Raw genomic sequence first — 24,679 nt, forward strand, 5'->3', positions numbered from 1 at the left:
CACAAACTTGATCATAAAATACAAATGCACAGATGTTATTAACAACAGGCTCCTACTGTCATATGAGATATGAATGTTTCAAAACATTTTTATTTAACATATAAGAATAAATGCTAAACTTACTGTTAAGTAAATGAATTATTAGTGGTCTTTGGTCTAGAATATCTGACTGTAGAAGCTACACACTTACACACTTAAACTTACATTCAACACTTATTGTTTTGGAAACAGTCAACTCTGCACACCGTGAACTCCAAACAAAGCAATTTATTTTATGGATGGAAAGCCTGTCAGGCTTTTTTCCAGGATTGTAAATGGAGTTTGTTTTCGGATTATGCTTGTGGTTGCCTTGTTGCCTCTTTATGACAACAGTGATGTATTTATACAAAGATTGTTAGTGCTGTCAAAGTTTATAAATGTAATTACTTTATTAATGAAATGAATTATTTTCAAAAATTTAATTTTATTATTTAATAAATTCAGTATAATAAAATCATTTTTTAATCATGAGATTCATGAAATCAGATTTTTGTACTCTATAAACACAGCAGTAAGAAATAAGAAAAAAATTATATATATATATATTAAAAGCAAATTATGTAATGTTAGAAACAACACACCTTTACACGCTTACTGTTTTTCTCACACCCATTAATTTATATGAATGTGTCTTTGTATATGAAATGTATAATTCCCTTTTTTTCTGTTTCTTATCATTAATAGGCAACCCTTACTGTATCAATATAGGCTTCTATAGTATTTATATTGCACTCCAAGGCAAAAAAACATGATGCATTCATCTTTGAATATTATAAAATGTCAATGTGTTATTGACATGGTGCCTGTCCACAAACATTTTTTGGTACTTTTTGTTGGTGTAAAACAATTAGGCGTCAACTGTAATCTAATTTGCATGAACCTACCTTTATCCGAGTATCTTCAGGGGTTTGCCTTTAATTTCTCTTTAAAAAAGCATTCCACTAGTTGACAGCTCCTCAAGCGCGCTCTCTACACGAACTGATGCTCCTACATCGCCAATATGTCTCCAGTTCACTAGTGCACACTTCACTGACACATTGTCCGATCGAAATGCGCCTCGTATGATGTTAACGCTCTCATTCAGTCCTGATACACAGGACATCTGGAAAATGCGCCTTGCTGAAAAGGAGTTGTGTGTTGAGCGCGATGTAGCGTCTGATTTGCTGCCTGATGCTGCTGACGCGACGAACATCATCATCCAGATGGGCACTTTCGGTACAGAACCACCGGGAAACTGCACATAACTGGTGTCTGAACTACTTTAATCACGTTTATTTACAGCAACTAATCCCATTTGGGATGTCATTTCCACTGCATAATGTTTGCATGTCTGGGACTGCCTTTATAATTAGTGAGCGGTTTAATCAGAGGGGTTTGAAGTGTCTACAAAGTGGAAACATGTTTACGAATGTAGGATTAAATGTTGTCTTGCTAATGAAACCTGGAGGGCATCAGCCTACGCTTGAAGTGCACATATTGATGCAGATAATTTATGCAAAAAGGAACAGCAATCAGTCGTATTTATATAGCCAAGGTTAGCCTATGTGATAAGAAACTTTATAGCTAACTAGCCTCTGGAAAAGGTTGTCTCAAAGTTATGAACAAACGTTCTTGGTAACGTTAATACACTCTAAAAACTGTTTTTTTTTTTTTTTTTTTTTTTTCAACCAATTTTGGATTTATTTTTTTTGCCAGCAATATATTAATATAGTAAAAGGCATGTTTTTGCTCACCCACAAATAGGGGCAAATTTGTGGGGTATTTGAAGCTGAAACTTGACCAGACCAGAGACTTATATTACATCTTGTGAAAGAGGGCATAATAGGTGCCCTTTAACCCAACCTGCTGGGTTTGTCCATATTTAACCCAACTTGGCATTTTTTGTTCAAACCTATCTTTAATAGCATAATGTTCTCAACATATTAGCACAAAAAAAACTTTATACAACGTTTTTTTTTTTCTGAAACGTTTTAGTTGGACGTGCATCTAACATTTATGTTTGGGACTTGGGTAAAGTTGGTTTTATATTCGCACATTCGGACATCCGTATTCAATAGCCTTGTTAATCACACTACATTGGACATTCACAAGTAAATATGCCATTAAAACAATACTTAACTATTTTGATCAACCGTGAAAAATGTTGTAAGTTGACAATCGTTGGTTGTCAATATCATGTCGCTGCTTAAAATTCGCAAACATTAATTTACATTTATTGGAAAGTCTGAATTTATCAGAAGTCCGAAAGTGCGAATATAAAACCAACTTTACCCAAGTATGTTTGGGGTGGGGGGGAAACGCCACCCGCCCAGGCCAGGGCTGTCATTTTTTTCTGTGAAACAAAAGTTAAATGTGTCCTATCATAATTTTCAAATCCTTTGTTTTTTAATCAAATTTAATGTAACTATTTGGTTGAAAAATATTTGGATAGTTAAATATTTAAAAATGACCTCAAGTTAGCTCAAAGTCCCTTTAAGACAAGTCATTTCACTCGACGGACATCTTTGAAACGCCTCTCGGGCATCATCATCATGCAGCTCCAAAACTGTTTGCCAAGCTTTCGATTAAATTTCATATTTGAAATCAACAATGAAATCTGACAACAACTGTCTCATAATTTTTTTTCCAAACGATCGAATCATGACAAAAAAAAAAAAAAAGTATTTTATGCTGGATCAAGTTAATGCGCATGCGCAGACCTAAATGCGCGTCTCGTGCTTCATTTTGGAGGCACTCGTCTGACTGTTTCTATAGAAACCGGTGCTTCTAAACGCGTGCAGTTCTGATTATTAAGCACCAGAGGGCCAAAAATCGCGGACAGCAGCTTTAATGTTTTTAAAAATCGAATCACATGAAAACTCTGGACATTTTTCATACTTTGTTTATAACTTATGTAGCCTAATTGCCTCTATGTTCAGAACAGAGTAACTACAGTATTTATGATGATGGGAAGAGGCGGTTTACCCCACATGACTGTTGAAAATATAATTTTTCATGCTGCAAATTATTTTAGGAACGTTAATTTTGAATGTTCCCTGAAACAAGTAGGGTAGAGTGGGGAAAATGGCCCCTTGGGGTAAACCGCCCTCCCCCCTACTGTTTTTCCCAAAATAACCAAAGTAAAGATACGTTTTTGTTGAAATAGGCTACACGGATAAGAGTGATGTAGAAATATTTACAGTGAAGCTACACTACCTGAAAGAAAACAGGTTTCACTGTAAATTATCTCTTCCAGCAGTAAGTAATAAGAGTTTTAAAGCTTGTTTTGTAGAACATCACAGTTATGATATGACAATAGTAAGGCCTGTAGATAGGGAGCACATGTTTTTTTATGGAAAAAAAGGTTTTTAAAACATTTAAGAAAGCGTTTTTGAGCGTTCAGGGAACATTCAGAAATAACATTTTTTTGTCAGCTGGATACGTGTTTACAAGAATATTCCAATCCGAATGTCATATCATGTAAGTGTAAATGCTTTAACCTGATGCTCCACACAAACATATTCCACACTGCCAGTATTAATCATAATTTTGGTCTTGAATATCCAATGTAGCTGAATATTATTTGTATTTGTGTGTGTGTGTGTGTGTGTGTAATTCTGGATAGGCCTATTATTAGATATACAGACAGTTGTGAAAAATAATGCAAGCTCTTGTGTATATCTCCTTATGTGCTAAAGTGGGCTAAGTTTCAAAATACATTAATTTATTTTAAGCCCTCAATAATTTATATTCTAACGTATTTCCTCTTTGTAAAGACTAACCCTGCATCTCAATCAGCTCCCTAGGTCGTGTATCAGTATACCGTGTAAATGAATGTGGCCAGTGCCCTGACTACTGATTGAGACGCAGGGTAAGACGGAGGGGTAATTAGTCAATGTGCAGGTGGACCACATGCAGTGGTTCTTTTCCTCAGGTGGTCTGAATTTAAAGTCAAGCACCAATTAAACTGAATTAATGGGGCAATGTAGAGGTCATTGCTTGCTTTATAGAATCAGATTGAAATCAACTCAACTTTGTCACATTATAGATACAAAATGTAGAAATGTGCTGTGGTAGTGACAGGTGTAGACGACAGAATTTAAGCCATGTGGTAAAAAGCAATGTTCCGAGCATCACATCCAGACTGTCAGGCACTCCTGATCAGGCATAACATTGTGACCACCTTCCTAATATTGTGTTGGTTCCAATTTTTGTTGCCAAAATAGCCCTGACCTGTTGAGGTATGGACTCCACTAGACCCCTGAAGGTGTGCTGTGGTATCTGACACCAACAAGTCCTGTAAGTAGTGAGGTGGGGCCTCCATGGATCGGACTTGTTTGTTCAGCACGGATGCTCAATTGGATTGAGATCTGGGGAATTTGGAGGCCAAGTCAACACCTCAATCTTGTTGTTCTCCTCAAACCATTCCTGAAGCATTTTTGCTCTGTGGCAGAGTGTATTATCCTGCTGAAAGAGGCCACAGCCACCAGAATACCGTTTCCATGAAAGGGTGTACATGTTCTTCAGCAATGCTTAGGCAGGTGGTACGTGTCAAAGTAACATCCACATGGATGGCAGGACCCAAGGTTTCCCAGCAGATCATTGCCCAAAGCATCACACAGCCTCCGTCGACTTGCCTTCTTCCCATAGTGCATCCTGGTGCCATGTGTTCCCAGGTAAGCAACGCACACACACCCGGCCATCCATGTGATGTAAAAGAAAACGTGGTTCATCAGACCAGGTCACCTTCTTCCGTTGCTCCGTGGTCCAGTTCTGATGCTCACCTGTCCACTGTTGGCTCTTTCGGCGGTGGACAGGGGTCAGCATGGGCACCCTGACTGGTCTGCAGCTATGCAGCCCCATACACAACAAACTGTGATACACTGTGTATTCTGACACCTTTCTATCAGAACCAGCATTAACTTCTTGAGTAATTTGAGCTACAGAAACTCGTCTGTTGGATCGGACCACACGGGCCAGCCTTCACTCCCCACGTGCATCAGTGAACCTTGGCCGCCGGTTCACCACTGTTCCTTCCTTGGACCAATTTTGATAGATACTGACCACTGCAGACCGGGAACACCCCACAAGAGCTGCAGTTTTGGAGATGCTCTGACCCAGTCGTCTAGCCATCACAATTTGGCCCTCGTCAAACTCGCTCAAATCCTTACACTTGCCCATTTTTCCTGCTTCTAACACATCAACTTTGAGGACAAAATGTTCACTTGCTGCCTAATATATCCACCCACTAACAGGTGCCGTGATGAAGAGATAATCATTGTTATTCACTTCACAAGGGTCATAATGTTATGCCTGATCGGTGTATTTATTAAAACACTATTTGACCAGAAGATGGCGCAATGCTGCAGCCTATTGAACATCATTATAAAACTGTATAAACTCGTCCACTAGGGGCAGGCGGAAGCTGCACATGCTGTATCAAGGAGGAAACGGAAATAAACAGAAAAATACAGCAATTTTTCACCATTTCAAGTCGGGCGAGGTACAAGAGCTCAACCTCATCAACGATTAAAGACCAACTGGAGTGGATTCCTGGTTCATTAAAACGAGAGAGCGAGTATTGGCCCCTTACAGTTGTTTACAAGAGTGAGTATATGAAACTTCAGTTTTTCTCTGACTGCCAGCGTCAGTGTTTTTTTCTTCTTCACGTTAACATGAGCAAAGGCCATAAGGCCTGTGTGCTTTACTATACATTATCAACATTCGCTATTATTTATAGCCAAAAAAAATCATCGCTTTTATGCTTCTAGACATGTCGACAAGAAGTTGACAAAAGAAACTCCGTCTCCTATGTTGTTTTTAAGTTACTTTACGGGATTTATATTAACTAGAGCCTTCGGAACTGCACTGAAAATATTGATGTTTCTTTTATTATTTAAACGCTACATAGTTGCATAGCAACACTTTAAAAACGTGACTATAATATTTAGACACAATAAAAGTGAGCTTTATGTATGTATAATGGTAAACACTATCAATCATAGCAGTTTACAATAATATTTATTTCATTTGAATGTTGTAAACATTGTGTGATTAACTTATATCATATGATGCTAAACGTTTCAACATTCATTCAGTTAGGCAGTAACACGTCATTATCAACCGTTACCTGTTGATTCGTAGTAACGTACTGTGCAGGATATCAATATGATTCAAATGTACAGTGACATATATATATATGCTTTAGATACAATCTAAAGCGGTTCTATTTCCGGTGTCTTTTACGCAGTTTTCTCCGCTAGAAATCCGATATCGTTAATACGTTACAGCTGGTTTGCATAGCTGTGTTACTCGTTGATTTATGTCTGCGCAATCCTTGATATTTGCTCAAAGGTTTAACGAATATTATTCTGTGCACGTTCTATAGCGCTATGACGTTATCGAGTCTTGCGTTTTTCAACGCTGTGCGTTTATTGGTCGAACACCAGACGGAGCGACGCCAACTGGGTGTTGACGTCCCTTCTAGCGCGTTGATTGGCCGAGTCATCTTCGACGCGTTAATCTGATTGGACGGCCCGCTCTGCTTGCGGCGCGTAATTCGCCGCTTGAGGCGTAATTGGCCGCTTGAGACGTCAAGCAGACGGGTTTCCTTCCTCTTTATGGGGAGCGTTTGCGTTTTAATGCCAGTTGTATCGTGGGGCGCGGCCCATTGAACAATCTAGAACACTAGATCAACACTATCGAGCCTTATCGGATTTTCTGAAAGAGTGTAATTTGTTCACAGGTTTCTCGCCGTGATCTTTATGTGAGGATCGCGACGCGGGGAGAGACGCGGGGCTGAGGCTGAGAGAGAGAGAGCGAGAGAGGCAGGTGGACATCATTGTGTCTTCTTGGATCTGTGCTCACCATCGCTATTGAGATCTCATTGTCTGGTCCTCTGGTCCACAACAGGGATATAAACTGCATCAGGAGGCTTTTTCCACTGCTTTGTACCTTACGACATAGCTGTCCGTCAGGCTGAATCATGGAGGCCATTGCCAAGTATGATTTCAAAGCAACTGCAGATGATGAGCTGAGTTTTAAACGTGGGGAGGTATTGAAGGTAAGGCATGATGATTTTAGTGTGTCATTGTTTATTAATATAGATCCACATGAGCATGTAGTTATGGTATAAGTGTGTTATTGTCTCATTACTAATTAACTAGTTAAACAACACTTATAGGTTATATTGGATCTACGTCAATTGGTTTGTTAGTTATTGATTAGTTTTATTTTATTGTTTGATGTTCTGTTCACATGCCTGAAATAATTGCCATTTATATGAAGTAGATTCTGATATTGTAAAAAAGGAAGTGCTATAAAAAAAAAATCTTAAGTTGAGATGCACCGATTATGCTTTTTCACGGGCGATTGTACTTGATGATATTTTACAAGCAAATGGGTTGATTGCCATTATATATTTAAGTAACAGACAAGAAATAATGACAAGAAACACAATATAGCATCAGCATTTAATTTTTTTTTTTTTTAAATTAAAGAACAGAATAGTCTGATTTTAGCTTTGTAACATAAAATGACATAAAACATAAAATAACATTTGTTATCCAATCAAATGAAAGCTTGTTTCTCAATTAAAGGGTAATTGTGACTTTTTATCTCCCAATTTTTGGAAAAAAAAAAAGTTTAAACTTCAGCATGCCGTTTTGTGCGGCTCTTATTTGTGTCAATAGACCAACGTTTGTTCGCTTCTTAATATATATATTAATATATAATATAGATCAAATTTGTTGTGCTGAACATCTTCGCTGTAGTTCCTTCATGATTAACTTTTCCTTTTACTATTCCTTTGCTGACATTACAGCATGCAATCTTAACGTCCTGTTCACAGACTTGTAATATTTCCACATAAACAAGTTTCATTGTTTCATAAACAAGTTGAAACTGAGAAGCTAAGTAGATATTTTAGAGCATTTGTGGGTACGAATGAACAAAAAAAGAGACATTTGTTGATTTCATTGACTAGTTCCTGTGCGTTTCAAGGTCATTATTTCCTCTCTTCTAATATCTGTTTTGTGATATCAGTATAGTTTCTTCCATCAAAACAGCAGCTTCTCAGAATGTCCGTTTACGCAAGCACATCATTTCTCTTTCCTCTTGCGTCTGAATGTTAATCTCAAGCGCAGCATCTGTTAATCCGGCCAGACCTCACAGCTGTATGTCGCTGTCCAGCTTATGCAAAGCCGCGTTCTTTCGTTCTCTCCCTAAGGAGAGTTCAAGCCATCCCTCTTTGAGCTGGATTGCAACATATCGGATGTGTGGAGGAAAGGGCTTGTACTCAAGTGCTCTGAGATTTAAACGCAATCATTCTAATCCTTCAGGTTGAGTTTGGGGGCATCGTTCGTGCATCATGCATGTATAAGCCTGTCATAAGCACGTCTACAACATCATTCTTTTGATATGATTACTGCCTGAGAGTATCCTCAGGTCTTTGTCTTTGTGATGGGATGGCAGAGTCACTAAATGAACCCTGTCCTGGAGTGGTGAGGAAGAAAGCGGATGACATTGGGCAGGATTATGGCATTGGATTGTTCCTCTGGGCTTTTTTCCCTCAATTTTAGATTATATTGTTGGGTAATGCATGCAGAACAACAGGGCAGTAATGAGATAATTCAACGAGCAATTATGAATGTTCTCATGCATGCTTTATTTTGATTACATGCAAAGACCTGACTTTATTTAGTCCCTTTTATGCCTTATTAGGGCTCTATGAAATCAGTTCCGTTTTTTTCTGTTTTAATATTTCTGGATTCCTTTTTTTTTTTTTCTTTCTTTTTTTTTCCTCGTTTGAATTTTTTGGACTCCATGTTAATGGTTACATTAAATTTTAGCAATCAAAAAGCATGTATAATTAATTGGAAGTCCTGAATCTTATACAATTTAACAACAATTCATTAAAAGTTTAACAAACTAATTTTTTTTTTTTTTTTTTTTTTTGGGCCTTATGATTTTTATTTATTTTTTTTTTTTTAGAAATTCTGTTTTTAAATTTTTCTGGCAATCAAATGAAGGCATAAAACTTTAATTTATCTTTTAATCATATGACATTAATCAAACTTTTTGTTGTCAAACAAAGTGCTGCACAACTTTGCTTTAAAATTAAAACATGAAAGAGAAATTGTGATTATTCCTTTAAAAAATAGTTTTCATAATAAATTGTCATTGTTATTAGTGTTAGTATTATTATTCCATTGAGACGTAGCTCAGTTCTACTGTACAACAGTTATATATTTGTCACAATTTCTTTAAGTTAATCAAACTTTTATTTTGACGGGTTAACGTGAAGACCTTTTGAGTTTCTGTGTGTTCATGATATGACAATACGTTAAAATGCTCATGAAGTGACTTTCCGAGTGGCTCTGAAGATGAAGTTCATGCGTTCATGTCTTCATATAGTGAGGCGGCAGAGGCTGAAAACACCACGAGCGTCACGTGGTAAATGAAACCGCACATCTGCAGCAATTCATTCACACAGAGACACACATGCAGAATTCATATTTAAGTAGTCTTTTTTTGCGGTTTAATATTCACAGACTCTCGCGATTTGATTTAAGTGTACTGACTTCTTATTTATTCATCAAATTTTACACATTCGTTGACATTCCGTGTTATACAGTAAATTCTTTTATTATGACTGGATTCCGCGATTCTGTCGGTTTTCTGCATCACAGAAATCATAGCCGCCTCTACCTTATATGCAAGTAGAAGAACCATCTACACAAGCAGGCATTCACCTATAAATGAATATTGTGTATATCTACAAGCCCTTATTCCATTTCAAACCTGTATGACTGACTTCTTTCTTTGGAACACACAAAATATGAGTGGTTTTGTCCATTCACTGGAAGTCTTTCATTCTATTGACAAAAAAAGCACTTTTTCAGAATATCGTGTTCCAAGTAAGTCAGACAGGTTTAGAATTATGAGAGAATTTTTATTTTTGGCTGAACCATCCCAAGTAATTTCAAATGTTGTCATCCGAATTGCATCAGGAAGAGTACTACTTCTTTTTTGCATCAGTCACAATGACGCAACGATGTCTGTAAAAACAAAGTTTGCTTAATCTCATCAACAAACTGCAAGATAAGTGTTCGGCCCTGTGCGTCCGAATGTTCTGGATCTGTCTGACAAGTTTTATTGCCGTGTTTATAGGGTAGTTCACACTACCCCAACAACCATAGCAGTTTGGTGTAACATTGTGCACAGACATCAAGTTACTTACTTTATCATTGCAAAGGTCATGAGTTTAGAGCACTGACTGGCTCCAAATCTACCCACTTCCCACAATTCCTCCAGTCTGATGTAAGAAAAAAGGGGAGATCGCCATTTGGTGGTCACTATTGTGCACATTTGTGAATACTTTCTTGTTTTGTTTTTTTCTCTGATTTGATGAGGAAGTGATTCTTCAGAGTGTGCAAAAAATAGACCATAAGTCAGCAAGGGTGATAAAATATCCAGAAGAGAGAGCGGGTATATTTATTGTCTGCTGTCAGCATTTTATTTTATACTAGATTTACATTTTATGATGAAAATGTTAGGGGTGTTTGCATATGCAAAAGTCACCACCACAATGTAACGGTGTTCTTGGTGGTTGTCACGGTGATGCTTTGCAGCTGCTAAGGTCTTCTGAGTGGGTTTTAGTGCATTTGCTATGTAGCCTTAGATTTCTGTGTGCTTAAGCAAAGTGTCTCCAGCTTAAGTACCTCGTAATGGCCAATGGTACATGTGCAGTTCATCTTTTTTTTTTTTTTTTTTTTTTAAAGAACTTCTCGACTTCCTTATCTTTGAGCTCGTCATCCTCTCATGTAGATCTAGTATAACATCGACATGGCTGAAAATGTTGGTTATGTTGAAAACCCACAGGTTATCTCTCGGTCCGTAGATCTAGTCTGACCCTTATTACTGTACCTTAAATCGTCACAGACTGAGGTTTCAGTGGTGAACATGCTCAAGTCATTTTGTCTGGGTTTCTTTTCTGATGCAATAGCCAAATGAGCTTCATCTTATGATGCTGTTTTATGACTCTTTTTAGTGCTCAATCTATATGGGTTTGCCAAAGGCTGATATTGATATCATGAGAGCAGAGTGTCTGATAAATAATGCAAGATAATTACAATAAATGTGAAATACAAAATGGTCAAATGTAAGCACATTTATTCTAATACAATATTAAGCCACAGAAATGTGTTGTGTATTAAAACCTTATTCATTAACAAGGATGTCAGTAGATTTTGAAACTGCCTGATAATCTCAAAATAGCCAAACCTCAACCAATTCATCAGTCTGGCTGATATCAGCGTGTTATTTTTTTCACAGGGAGTAAAATGGACATTTATGCTGTCTATGGCAGGTGTTTTGTGAGCATAATTGTGTACTTTTGACTAGTTTGTGTCCATGTTTACTATTAAAGGATAGTTCACCCAGGATAGTTATTCCTTGATTTACTTTCAGACGAACACAATCAGAGATATATTTAAAAATGCATCCATTGATCATAAAACATAATCCATATGGCTCCAGGTGGTTAATAAAGGCCTTCTGACTTAAGACTTAAAAAGTAAAATAACTAGCTTAGCTTCCGGCGGATGACCGTACACAGACTGTGCAAGTCAACTTGCGCCAAATGAGTAACCCTCTGACACGAAGTATGACACAGGATGACACAGTATGACACAGTATCGTAACCTTAGACGCCTGTAATGTTCAAACAACATAAGCTTGGGAAATAAACTCAAGCTCCTCTTCACCTATATCGAAATCCTCTGACATTTCTCTTTTTAAAATTTCTCATTTTAGACTTTTAATTTTTGACCGGTGTTTTGTTTTGCTCTATCCTCTGCGCTTCAGTGTTCATCATGCGTCGGGTCAGAGGTTACTCTTCTGTCGAAAATCGATGCTTACAGCCGTCTGCCGGAAGCTAGTTATTATAGTTAATTAAGTTTTAAATATGGGTTGTCTTATGGGGTGATTTCAAAATTTCTGCCCCCTTTTACTACTACTATAAAGCTTGGAAGAGCCTGGATATTTTTATAAGTTACTCTGACTGTGTTCATCTGGAAGAATCATATACACCCATGATGGCTTGAGGGTGAGTGATTCATGGGATCATTTTAATTTTTATCATTTTTCACAACTATCCTTTTAAATTACAGAACTGAATGAAGCATACTTGATTGATTTTGATTGATTGAATCATGCATTGATTAGAAAGTAAAGAAGATTTATTTTAAAGTTTTTTTTTTTTTTATTGTAATTATTTATTTACATTTTATAATATGTTTTTTTATATATTATTATAAAATATATATATATTTTTTTTTAATACCCCACCCCCATTTCAGCTTGTGATGGACACACATAGAGGTAGGGAACACTGTGAATAGATATAATGCACCGCAGTGTATTTGTCCTCTTGTGTTTGAAGTTTGGTCCATTAGACAAGAGGAGTAAGTGCATGTATTCAGACCCATTATGAAGTGCTATCATGCTTTTAACAGTGGTTTGAGCTTTAAGACACCAAAGATATCGGTACGTTCCTCTTAGACTTATAAGGAGGTTTAGATTTGGGGTGGTGATCTCACACACTGACATTAAAGTATTTTTGTCAAGGGCTTTTGTGGGGTTTTTACTTTCTACCACTGTAAGAGGAACAGTTTGGTCTTTCTTCTAAATTTACTTCTAATTCATCTGTAAGACAGAGTGTTGTATCTTTTTATTTTCACTTTGCTATTCTCGTTTTGCTTTTGATAGCTGATTGGCCAGCAGAATGATTTTCTTAAATGGACAACAGTGGCTGTTTCTCTTGTAATATATTGCAGATTAAACATTGACCGACTGATAGCTGTCGCTGAAAGGCCAAGCGTCTTTGAATTGACCTTTTCATTCATTCTTAATTTTCCACACAGAGGCTGATTGAAAAGGACTGCTCCGTTTATTGGTCTGTGTCATCTTAGATGCGATGGAGATGGAGTCTGTCAGAACGTTTGCTCGAGGGGTCGTTGTCCCGCTGACACGAATGGGTTTGCACTGCTGTTGAAACATGCCATGTGCGCGTCTTCCTGGGATAGCAGGCAGCACAGCTATTAAATGAGTCATTATGCTCCAGACTCTTTATTATACAAATAACCAAGGGCATTTTTTTCCAAAAGGAATGGAAAGGTTTTATTTCAGTACTCTTGAGTGATTCAGAATATGATACAGTAGAGATAAAGGTTTTACTGCTAAGTTAAATCTAAGTATTAAAGTTCAGCACGTCTTGCTGATAATGCAGCAGACAGTGATATTTTGAATTGTGTGGCTTGTTAATAAGTTACCCAGCGTCTTGGCTTCAATTCCCAGGCAGTGCATGAACTGATCAAATGTATACCTTGAATTCAACGTGAGTCGCTTTGGATAAAATCGTTTGCTAAATGCATGAATGTAATGCTATTAGATTTGTAAGCATTTAGACTTCAAATTTTTGATTGACAAGATAAGCATTGAAGGAGGGACCTGAGCCATCTGGGGACCAGAATATCTTATACACTAGGGGTGTTGAAATTAATCGTTTCTACGATACATTGTAATGCACACATGGATGATTTTGCATCGATGCAGTAGTAGATCATAATCGATTATATCCTACTGATGTTTCTCTGACATCATTCGACGCATACGTGCTTCTCACGCTAGCATAAAATGGTGGAGGGAGGCGAAACAACACACGAGAGTAATAACAATGCACCCACTATTTTAACGTTTACAGCATAAGAGCTGGTGTATGTGTGAGCGTTATTGTAAGTTAAGTACACTACTTAACAGTTTCATGCACTTTAAGTATTTACTAGTGTTTATTAGTTCTAAATGTTCCGTCGCATGCTGTGTTCAGACTTATTTTTTTATGGTTGGTACATTCAGTAAAAGTGTACTTTCTTGGAGCAGATAAAATAAAAAAGGTGTTCATATATCTGACTGCTTGTATTCATTGACAAAAATGTTGCCATGTGCAGTAGGGGTGTAACGGTTCACAAAATTCACGGTTTGGTTCGATACGATACACTGGTGTCACGGTTCGGTACGTTTTATCACAACTATGCAGTGTTTTCAGCCACATAACGTTCTTTAATGTTCATTCTTTTAAGATTTCAGACATTTATATACGCATAAGCACCATTAAAACAATATATTTAGAGTTCATAAAATGCACACTGGTGTCAGACATCAGTGGAAGGAGCAATAACAATCCATTCATGTACAATTTGCCGATATTTATTCATATCAGACACACATAATGGGCCTAAGTAACTATAAAGTTTACTCTATTATTCTTCCAGTTCACCAGCCACTTACTTGCATATATTTCGGGAGAAAATGATGAATTCACCTGCTGTAAATCCGACTGACAGGACTCTGTGAACTGCAGCGCAAACTAAGATGGCGGCGCCTATCTCGCGTTATAGATCAAGATAAAGATCATTTATAAAGGCTTTTAAACGACAAAACACACTCACTTACACATATTTGAGGATCGGAATATCAGATAGTTGATAACATGGTAAGCAAGTTTGTGAATATATTAAATAAACAAGGAAAAACAAAATAATAGCGATCCATCTGTCATACAGTGTTATTGTTGCTGCGCTCAGCGCTAGTGACACGCAAGACGCGTCGCTATGGAAACATTAAAGGCAAACGTTCTAAAATAATGGTTGCATTAAAAAAACTCACTCTGGGGGGAGATTAGAATATTTTAAACTCACGATCGAAAGAGATAAAACAAAAACAGCTCCTTATAAAAAAATGAAAATGTTATATAGCTTACATGGAATCCAAAGTGCACCCAAACACCAGACCTGTTGGTTATTTGGATGATCTTCTATTTCTGGTCTGTTAAACCTTTACAGTCTATGTGTTAAACACATTAGCCATTTTGCAAAGAGCCTTCAGCGCGTACTGAGTGAGCGAGCGCCTGCCTGAGTAGCCACATGTAACGTTAAATCAGACGCCCCAGACGCGTTCGGTTTGAACGCAGCATAACATAAACGTATAAGTTGGTGTTTTTTTTTCTTCGGGTGTCAGGGGCGTTGCCTGTTACGTCGTTTGGGTTATTGGGCTACCTTGTTGAGCGTAACATTATATTTCACAAACTTTTTTTATTTTCCAAATGTAATTAATTAGTCCAACGAACTGTTCGGTACATAATGCGTACCGAACCGAAAGCCTCGTACCGAACGGTTCGATACGAATACGCGTATCGTTACACCCCTAATGTGCAGTAATATTGAAAACTGAGAACGCATCGTGGAATCGAATCATTTACATGATAATCGTAATTGAATTGAATTGTGAGACCACACTGTAAAACCCGATAAGTTCAGAATACTCAAAACATTTAAGTAAACGACTCAAAGATTATTTTAGTAGAACTTAAGAAATGTATTTTGTACTACACAAACTCACTAATTACAATTTAATTGAAATATTGGATAAACTAGCAGCTAATCTTTACGGTTAAATGTTAGATAGCAAGAGCATGCATTAATGTAACCATCAAAGAAACTATCACTATTTACTTGCATGAACTGTTAATCAACATGCAGTATTATTTATAGCTTTGAAATTTCACAGCCCATTCTTAATCTAACCACAGGCGCTACTCCTCACCATGATGGCAACTTCAACATCACAGAAACACTGTTAAATACCAAAATAACAGAACATTAAACGATAACAAATCTTCCCCTGTATTAATCTTGATCAAAAACACACAAAATAACACTTAATTTCAAAATTTATTCTCCTTCCACAGTGTGACGCAAAGCATGCCGGGAAATGAAATCTGAAATCTGCTGCAAGTTTACTGTTTACAACGACATGACGTGGATGACTTAATAATAATTTAAGTATAAGGGTTTACTCAAATGTTGAGCTACAGAAAAAAACTAAACTCCTCGTTCAGAAAATGTAATTGTTGTAAGTTGCATCAATGATTTAACAGACTTTAATTAGTGTTCTCAATCTTTATAAGTTAGTATTACTGTTTGGGTTTACAGTGCAGTGATGATTCAAATCCCTATTATACACCTGGGGTTGGGCTATTTTTATCGTAAAAAACGCATACCTTGGGCTTTTTTTGGCATTCTGGAGGCTAAATATCACATTATTGGGGTCACTTCAACCTGCGGACATGAAAAGCAACCCGTGGTAACACTGTTAAAGTAGCCCACTTGGCAACACTGCCAACAATACATTTGAAACTGTTTAGATCGTATTTGCACATAATAATTTGCACACAATAATAAAAATAATGGCATAATAAATATTAATATTATTATCAGTATTTATAATTCATGCTATGCTGTTGTTGTCTAATGCTTGTATTTTTCTATTGGGCCAAAAAGCAGTCATAAAACTATTATTAAAAATTGGTTCTGCATTTATTGGTCATTATCTGTATTATTTGTCATGATGATCAGCAAAACTGTCACACTTTCTTTTTTTTTTTTTTTTTTAACTAAAAAACAAGATCAGAGGATTTGAATCGGGTCATGTGTCAAAAGTCAGTCGCGGGTTTACTAATGAGTGGTTGCAGATGCTGTCTGTTAACCTGGCAGCACCGTTTGTGTAGGTTTCATTTCATTCCTCCTCATAGTTTCAGTTTCTCCCTTGTGAATTTAGAATGGTTTCAGCAGCTGTCATTCAGCGTCCCCTGTGTTTAAACTCCATATAAAGCTGCCACATACTTTATGAAGAGTGCGCTAATGTCTTTTATTTGCTCTTTACATAGTTTGGTTTATCAGTTTGGTAAATTTGCCTCTATCTTTGGAAATGAGGTGAAATAATCCTGGAAAATGGTGATAAATACAGTTTGCTGATGCTGTAATAGACTGATGCAATTTGCATTGACATCAATAGCCTACATTTGTTTTTTAAGTGTTGTCTTTTGCTCTCCCGCTCCATCTGTCTCTCTCTCTCTCTCTCTCTCTCTCTCTCTCTCTCTCTCCTCCTAGACTGTGACACACACTCTGATCTTTTCCTTGAGATGAGTCTGTAAAGACAGACATGATTTAACAGGCCCCTGCTCCATTGCCCTCGGCCTCTAGTCAAGCTGAATTTAGCATGTCGGCTATTAGACTGTGTTGCTTCCCTCTCATTTCATCTGTTCTTGTCTCCTTTGCTCATTGGTCATTGGTTTTTGATGAGAGATGGTGATTTCAGAGACCTTTGGCGATGTGACAAAATTGAGTGGAGTTCAACTTACTTTAAACTTGGCTACCAATAGGAGTTAATACTAGGGTTGGATTGACATTAAAATTTGGCTTCTGTGCAAAACCAGTCTGTGGTACTAAATCAATACCTCGGGCAACAAATACGCAACAACAAGTGTCTTGCGCAACTGATGAAATTAAACCATGACAGTCTGTACATTCTGTAATATCTTCGAGTCTTTTTGCTTTTGAGGTCTTACTGATATGTCAATACTAAGCGCATAAATTTATTAAATACTGTTACTTTCTTATTGACACTTTACTTATGTCTTATGTTTCTTCCATTGTTGTCTGAAGGTCTCCTCATTAATGTTAATTTATGTCATAAACAAGTATGAAATGTCATTATATTTTTCATGAATAATTAAATTCCACTAAAGGGTGGAAATCTGGATTTAGTTCATAGACACATTTTTAAAACTTGAACACGCCTTTATAAAATATACTGCATTAAAACATGAAATCTGCAAATATTATGAAGCAATTTAATTTTTGTTGCAATTATTTATGTAAAGATATAATGCATTATAACATACATGATAAATAACATATGCATTATACATAAAGGCTTTAAGTAAAGTGTTACCGACAAGTGAACTAAATGTTATAATGCACTGATCAGATTCTGAAAATCATAGGGGTTTTTTTATGCTTTACTTGATGCAACAGATTGCAGATAGTGGAGTTCACATGATAATCTTGCAGTTGGTTAATACAGGAAATTATATTAGCAGCCAGTGCTTTTTAGTCACAATCAGTGGCTTCAGGCTGCTCTTGGCGGGCTAAAGCTCATCATCTTCATCATCATCGTCATCTCAGAGGGAAATGGCAGCAGGCTTGTGGTTTCTTCCACCTGTTCTGGAGTTTTCTGCTGTGCCCTAGATCTGGAGGTGGGGGCTGTTACCTCCTCAACTCAGCAGCATCCTGAACACATCATTCCTGTACAGAGCAGGTCGTGTTGCAGGCAGGTTCAGCAGGTTTGGTGGGCGTCACAAATATGAAGTGAAACACGTTTTAATTGTGGATTTGAATTTCATTTCAGCACTTTATAATAACGTAAAAAGCACTGTTACTGCACTTCGTTACTGCTTATGGTGTGACTTCCGTTAGCGTAATGTTTTTTTTTTTTTTTTTTTTACCTGTTAGACAAACATATTTTAATGTTACAATGCATCCTGCTTTATTATGTTATCAATATGTACATTGTGTATAATTTATTATTTGCATAATATATCCTTGACTAATCCTAGACTAACGCTAGTAAATTACAATTATTGAAGACAAGTGAAATGTCAGTAATGCAATATAAACAAGAAAATGACAAACAATAGGAAAAAAGATAAATATTAAATAAACAATGCTTTAAGTTTTTCATATAAGTCGATCTTAACAGTATAGTAGTCCGCTAATAGCATAGAAATTGAATAATCAAATGTAAAAATAAAACATTGGCACTGCATAATGTAAATGTACTGTATAAATTAAGTATACATCAACTTTTATTAAAGCTACTAAAGTGATTCAGTCAAGATCAGTGAGTGATTTTCTCAGTCTTTTGCTGCTTGATTAACATTAATGACACAGATGTTAATCAAGGATATATTAGGCTGTTGTCACTTTAAGACTGAATACATTAATGTAATTTAGGCTACTGACATGCTTCTGGTTTGACTGTTTGGGAGCTTAAATGGATATTAAAAATGTTTTGAAATCGGTGCTACCTGAAAACAGAAAAAAGGCTGTCTTCCCTTACACTTAGTGGTTACTGTCAAGTACGATTACTTTTATCTGGAACACAGTCAGCTTCACCAAATTGGCAGTTACACAATAAAGGTATAGTTCACCCAAAAAGTAAAATTTTGTCATCATTTACTTTCCCTCATGTTGTTAATCATACAGTTGACTGCACCCATTGACTTCCACAGTATTTTTTTTTCCTACTATGGAAGTCAATGGGTGCTGTCAACTGCCTGGTAGCCAACATTCTTTAAAATATTTTCTTTTGTGTTCAACAAAATAAAGAAACTGGTTTGGATCAACATGAGGGTGAGTAAATGATGACATATTTAAATTTTTGGGTGAACTATACCTTTTAAAGGGATAGTTCACCCAAAAATGAAAATTTGATGTTTATCTGCTTACCCCCAGGGCATCCAAGATGTAGGTGACTTTGTTTCTTCAGTAGGACACAAATGATGATTTTTAACTCCAACGATTGCTGTCTGTCAGTCGTATAATGCGTGTCAGTGGGAACTTTGTCTATAAGAGTAAAAAAAAAACATGCACAGACAAATCCAAATTAAACCCTGTGGCTCGTGACGACACATTGATGTCCTAAGACACGAAACGATCGGTTTGTGTGAGAAACTGAACAGTATTTATGTAATTTTTTTCCCTCTAAAACACCACTATGTCCAACTGCCCTCCACATCCGGTTAGTGAGGTCAGAAAACGCATTCAGACCTCACTAACCGGATGTGCAGTGTTTACGGACACTTTTTTTAGAACTGTAATATGCTTATCACTTTATATTTAACAAATGTACTGCAACTTCTTTACTGCCAATTATCCAGTCACATTTTATATTTCCAATCTGTTTTGTAGTTGTTGATAAGACATTGATTTCTAATGTATGCTCAGGGTTTGAAGCCAATGGCAGGTCCTTTATAGGAATAGGCTTGTGTAAACTCTTAGGCTGATTGCTTGCTCAACGACAGCAACGGTTCAATGGTTTTACCTTGATTTTATCTGTAATCAATAGGGGGGCTCTTCAAACTGATGGCGAGGCTGTGGCCTTGTGACCTACTCTAATTTAAATGTCTCTTCCTCTACATTATTTGAGCAGAGCTGTACGTGATGAAGTCACGGCTGGATCCGTCTTGAAATGCATTTTAGTTGAGTCAGGAAGGGCTCGTGAACCACTTAAATTTGTTGGAAGGGTTTCATGCCACTAAGCTTTTCTGGTAAATTAGATGGTGCATTTTGGCTTTGTCAAATGCGTGCCATTTAAAAACCTAATTCAACAAAAAATAGACTTTTTCTTACAGTGGGTAGATACACACTTCCATCCATCTAGCTGTAAATATACGGCCAAAAACAAACCAAAAGTGCAAATATTACAGCTCTTTGATGACAGTGTGTCTGCGGTCTGTCATTGGTATTGTTTGTGATTTTTACATGCAAAATAGAAAATAAATCCACATCTGTTGGCATGTTTTTGCATAGTAAGATGTAGCTTTTATAATATATATAAATATAGGTTGTGGATTATAACCAAGTATGAGCCATTATATTGGATACTTATGATGTATCATCCAAAATTTTGTTGGTGATATAAAATAAACCAGAATTATGAATACTGTGAATATTTTCACATTTATTGTACTTTTTATTTGGCTGTAGACCACAGCATTTGGCTAATTTTGCCTGTCAGGAAATAAATATTTTGAATTTAATAAAATCATTTTAAATGAATCACAGCTTTTTATTTGTGGGTTTCTGTGAGAGCTTGGATATGTCATTGATCATGGAACTAAACGCTTTGCAAACATAAGCCCAGCTTCACACTTAAGATGTACACTTCTATGAAATCCCCCTGAAGTGACTTGTGACAGACAGGTTCTCCACTTCATGTACTAATACTGAAGTTTGCTTATTACTGATCAACGTCTTAGAAAGAAGCTGTCATTTAATGGAAACTGTCATGTGCAAATACTTTTATCTGGAAAGCAGATTTTCCTCACTTCCCCTAAGACTGCATCTTAAAATGGAATAAAGGGAAATGGAAAGTTGCCTGCTTTGGCTTAATGGAAGTTCTGAATCTTTTTCGCTGAAAGCCAAGCTCGCTTTTAAACTATTCATTACCTATTGCGAAGAGCAGAAGCGAAAGATAAGGATATTAAGTAGTTGAGTGGCTTTGGACTGAGAAAATGTGGCTTATGTAAAAAAAGAAAAAAAAGGGGAAAAAAAGTCCTTAATGTTTAAAATAACATTGAGGTTAAGGACAGGAAAGGGGTGAGCAGATGAAATGTTAATGTGTTCATGCATAAGACAGTCACAGAAGGTTTAATGTGGCTGTCTGTCTGTGTCCTGTAATTGAAAAAAGCTGTCCATTCATTACATGCACGAATATGTTCAATTTTTAATGACAAAGGACAAATTTAGTCTTCTGTTTTAGCAGCAGTCACAAAGGAAATGTCCATTGCTTTTTAAGATTCAGTCTTGCCATTTATTTTAGATGGTTTAGTTTGTTTTTCTCTGAAACTTCTACATTATAAATGTTTGGGAACTTGCATGGGAAGCACCATGTACACTTTAGCGTGATGATATGCAGTATCCAACAAGTGCCTTCTACTTATGATTTTTTTTTTTTTTTTTTTTCACTTGGAATAATGTGAACTGTTTATTTATATTCAGTTATATTTTCAGTAAATATTAAAGTGAATTAGATATAATATTTAGATGCCACACCTCCAAGTTGTCATTATGTTATTATTTGGTCACACAAACACTTCAAAGGTTAAAGAGCGAAAACCACAATTAAATTTGGCAATGATTGCTCTAAATTATTGTATTTGGAAGATTATGTGTATATGGAATACAGGAGGTTTTTACAAAATCGTGATTCTCGCAGCCATAAAATGGCAACATGGATTGGTAGAGCTGCTTTTCACCAAATTAATATTAGTGATAATTGGAGACATATTATTCTCTTGAAGTTATTAGTAAACAATTGTCAATCGAGCCATTGTATTTTGAAAATGCTTATAGTAAGACATACTGTATTCTAGGGCAGCTTGATTATGGCAAATCACGATTATTTTGGTCAATATTGAAATGGAGATTATTTAACATGAATTGGTGGGTGAGGTGATATGATCAAAGTCTTATTTAATGATATGAGCCATTTTAAATATCAGCAAAATGTCATTAATTATCGACACTTCAGGAAAAAAATAATACTAGATTAACTAATGTAAGTAAAAGGTCCTCGAAACAATTACAGAAGACGAGTAAACAGTCAGCAATATAATAACAAAGAAACAAATTACAGACAAATAAATACAACAGATCAAACATACAAATGAAATAAACAGTGCTGTAGGGTTTTCAGTAAGATGTACTAACAATGGTATCCACAGTGGTATAGACAACAGAAATCGAATAAAGCAATCAAATGTAAAATAACACTGCTGTATACATTAAATGTAGACTAATCCTTATTAAAACCACAAAGGTTATTTATTCAAGAGCAGTGAGTAATTTTATCTTTTTTTTTAATTGTTTAACATTAATGACTGCATCAGGTTTGTTAGGCTGCTGTCACTTTAAGAGCTGCACGGATCCAATATGCTGTTACACATTTTTGTGTGTAGGTTATTTGACCTTTTTAGGCTTGTATTTGTAGCCCACAGTATACTTATGTGCGTTTCGTCCCATCTCATAGCATATGCACAGAAAGGCACCCTGGGAACAGTATCTCTTTCGAGGTTTAATATGCTTTTAATAACACTGTTTAATATCAAACATGTCCCGCAGTTTAGCAACAGTAGACTGCATTTTACAACACTCACTTATTCGGCTGATTTGGATGTTAAGTTTGGCTTAGGGAGAAACGAAGGCCAAAGTCCCTTTAAGACAAGTCATTCCATTTGTCGGCCATCTTTGAAAAGCCTGTCGTGCGTGCAAGCGCAGCTATCTAAATTTTGTTCCTAAACGCTCGAATCATGACAAAAAATGGCATTTTTCAGGCCGAATCAAGCTAATGCGCAGTCCTATGTGCTCATCTCTATAGGTAGCGCGCATCTGACTGTTTCTATAGGAACCGGAGCTTTTAACACCCGCTGCAGTGACGCGATGACTTTACCAATTGCCAATTGGCTCTTTTTTTTTTTTTTAAAGGCAGGACTTATTCCGCCATTTTGCGTGTTGCAATTTCTCCCATTCATAATAATAGTGGACATCTTTCTATACATAAAGTCTTTGACGAAAGCACACTGCTGTGAAGGAAAGGATGGTGCGCTGTGTGGAATGTGGCAGCGGAACACTCATTTTACGTAGATTATCTTGTTTTCATAATTTTAGAAAGCCAGAATCGAAATCGAAAAAATTAATTACGAATAATCGCACAGCCCTACTGTATTCTAATTTACATAATGATTTATTTTTATTTTTTTTGTACTTTCTTGATTCTTGGCGTCATCTTGCTTTGTATGTATTTATCAGTTGCTTCGTGTAACATTGCTGTTGATATCTTTTGTAGAGAAGGAGTTCAAACACTTTATCCCCCCCCCCCCTTCAGGCATTAATCGCTTCAAAGCTGTAATGTGTGAAGCCCTAGTGTCTTCTGCATGGAACCACTGGATTTTTCCAAGAATAATTTTTAGCTTTACAAATCGATTTTTATAAGCCCAAAGCTGAAAATGAACCTAAAAGCTGAGTGTCAGTTTAAGAAAAACTCTTTGTAAGTTCTTGTCCTAGTCGATAAGCCTCATGTGGATGTTAAAATGTTCTTTTTGAACAGATGGATTCTTCCTACTGTTTTACCATTTTTAATTCAGGCATTTGTTTGGTAATAACCTTGTTTCCGTGCAACAGAGTCTTCTCAACTGGTCTGGTTACGGACCACATTTCTGAGGATTTTTTAGATCATCATGACCACATTGAGTTCTCTGAAGCAGACATGCAATGATGACATTATATGTTGCTCAAGTTGAGATGATCACTGTGGCACTTTTTTCATGTCCTTTTCTGTAATATAATCACATATTTGGTAGCAGTTGATGTGGCAGTTGCTACTTGGTTTAAACGCTAGTGCTTTGATTACAGTTTGTATGTGTCTTATCAGTGGAAAACTCATTAGTTTGGTTCACACTGGAACAATCATAGTTTGTTCAGCACTTTGAACTTCCCATTTTTTCTGTAGGCTGTTATAGTGCTTGACTAACCTTCCTTTTAAGAAGCTGATACTGACTATCGATTGTATAAATTGAATTTTAGATTGTTTTGATCTTTGGTAGATTAAGTATCATTCATTGGCTGTTACAATCAGATGTCAGTGTTTTTTATAAAGCTCTGATTTTTCCAAAAATGGACACTCATGGAAATTTTCAGCGATGTCTTGTGGCTTTGAATCACACTGCCAGCAGAAAGAAGGAACTCATCTAGATTAGACGCACATCAGCTGAGCTGTCTAAAAATGCTCTTTGGTTTATGATCTCAGATGAATTGTGCACTTGTCATAATTAAAGATTGCAATTTTGAACTTTTAATGAGATTCGCTCGCATATCCACCAAAGTGCTTTCCACAACATGCTTTCATATTAAATTTTGTTGTTTACATTTTTCTTTTAATTTTTATAATTCAAAATGTCTTATGTTCATAGAAAACTTTTTTT

The 24,679-nt window shown here is 36.4% G+C and overlaps 1 protein-coding gene across 3 annotated transcripts in view; it reads left to right on the forward strand.

Moving 5' to 3' along the window:
- Nucleotides 1-5,475: 5,475 nt before the first annotated feature.
- grb2b (growth factor receptor-bound protein 2b) overlaps nt 5,476-24,679 on the forward strand; it is a 41,593-nt gene continuing 22,389 nt past the window's right edge. The window contains exons 1-3 of one of the 3 annotated variants that reach the window (XM_067381520.1): nt 5,476-5,625; nt 6,764-6,845; nt 6,931-7,081. In XM_067381520.1, the coding sequence (XP_067237621.1) occupies nt 7,004-7,081 (78 nt within the window). In that variant the 5' untranslated portion in view covers nt 5,476-5,625; nt 6,764-6,845; nt 6,931-7,003. Of the gene's footprint in view, nt 5,626-6,640; nt 7,082-24,679 lie in introns of those variants that run through there. The other 2 variants (XM_067381518.1, XM_067381519.1) reach the window with 2 other exon arrangements.

The sequence above is a fragment of the Chanodichthys erythropterus genome, chromosome 3 (assembly GCF_024489055.1).
Source record: "Chanodichthys erythropterus isolate Z2021 chromosome 3, ASM2448905v1, whole genome shotgun sequence".
NCBI lineage: Eukaryota > Metazoa > Chordata > Actinopteri > Cypriniformes > Xenocyprididae > Chanodichthys > Chanodichthys erythropterus.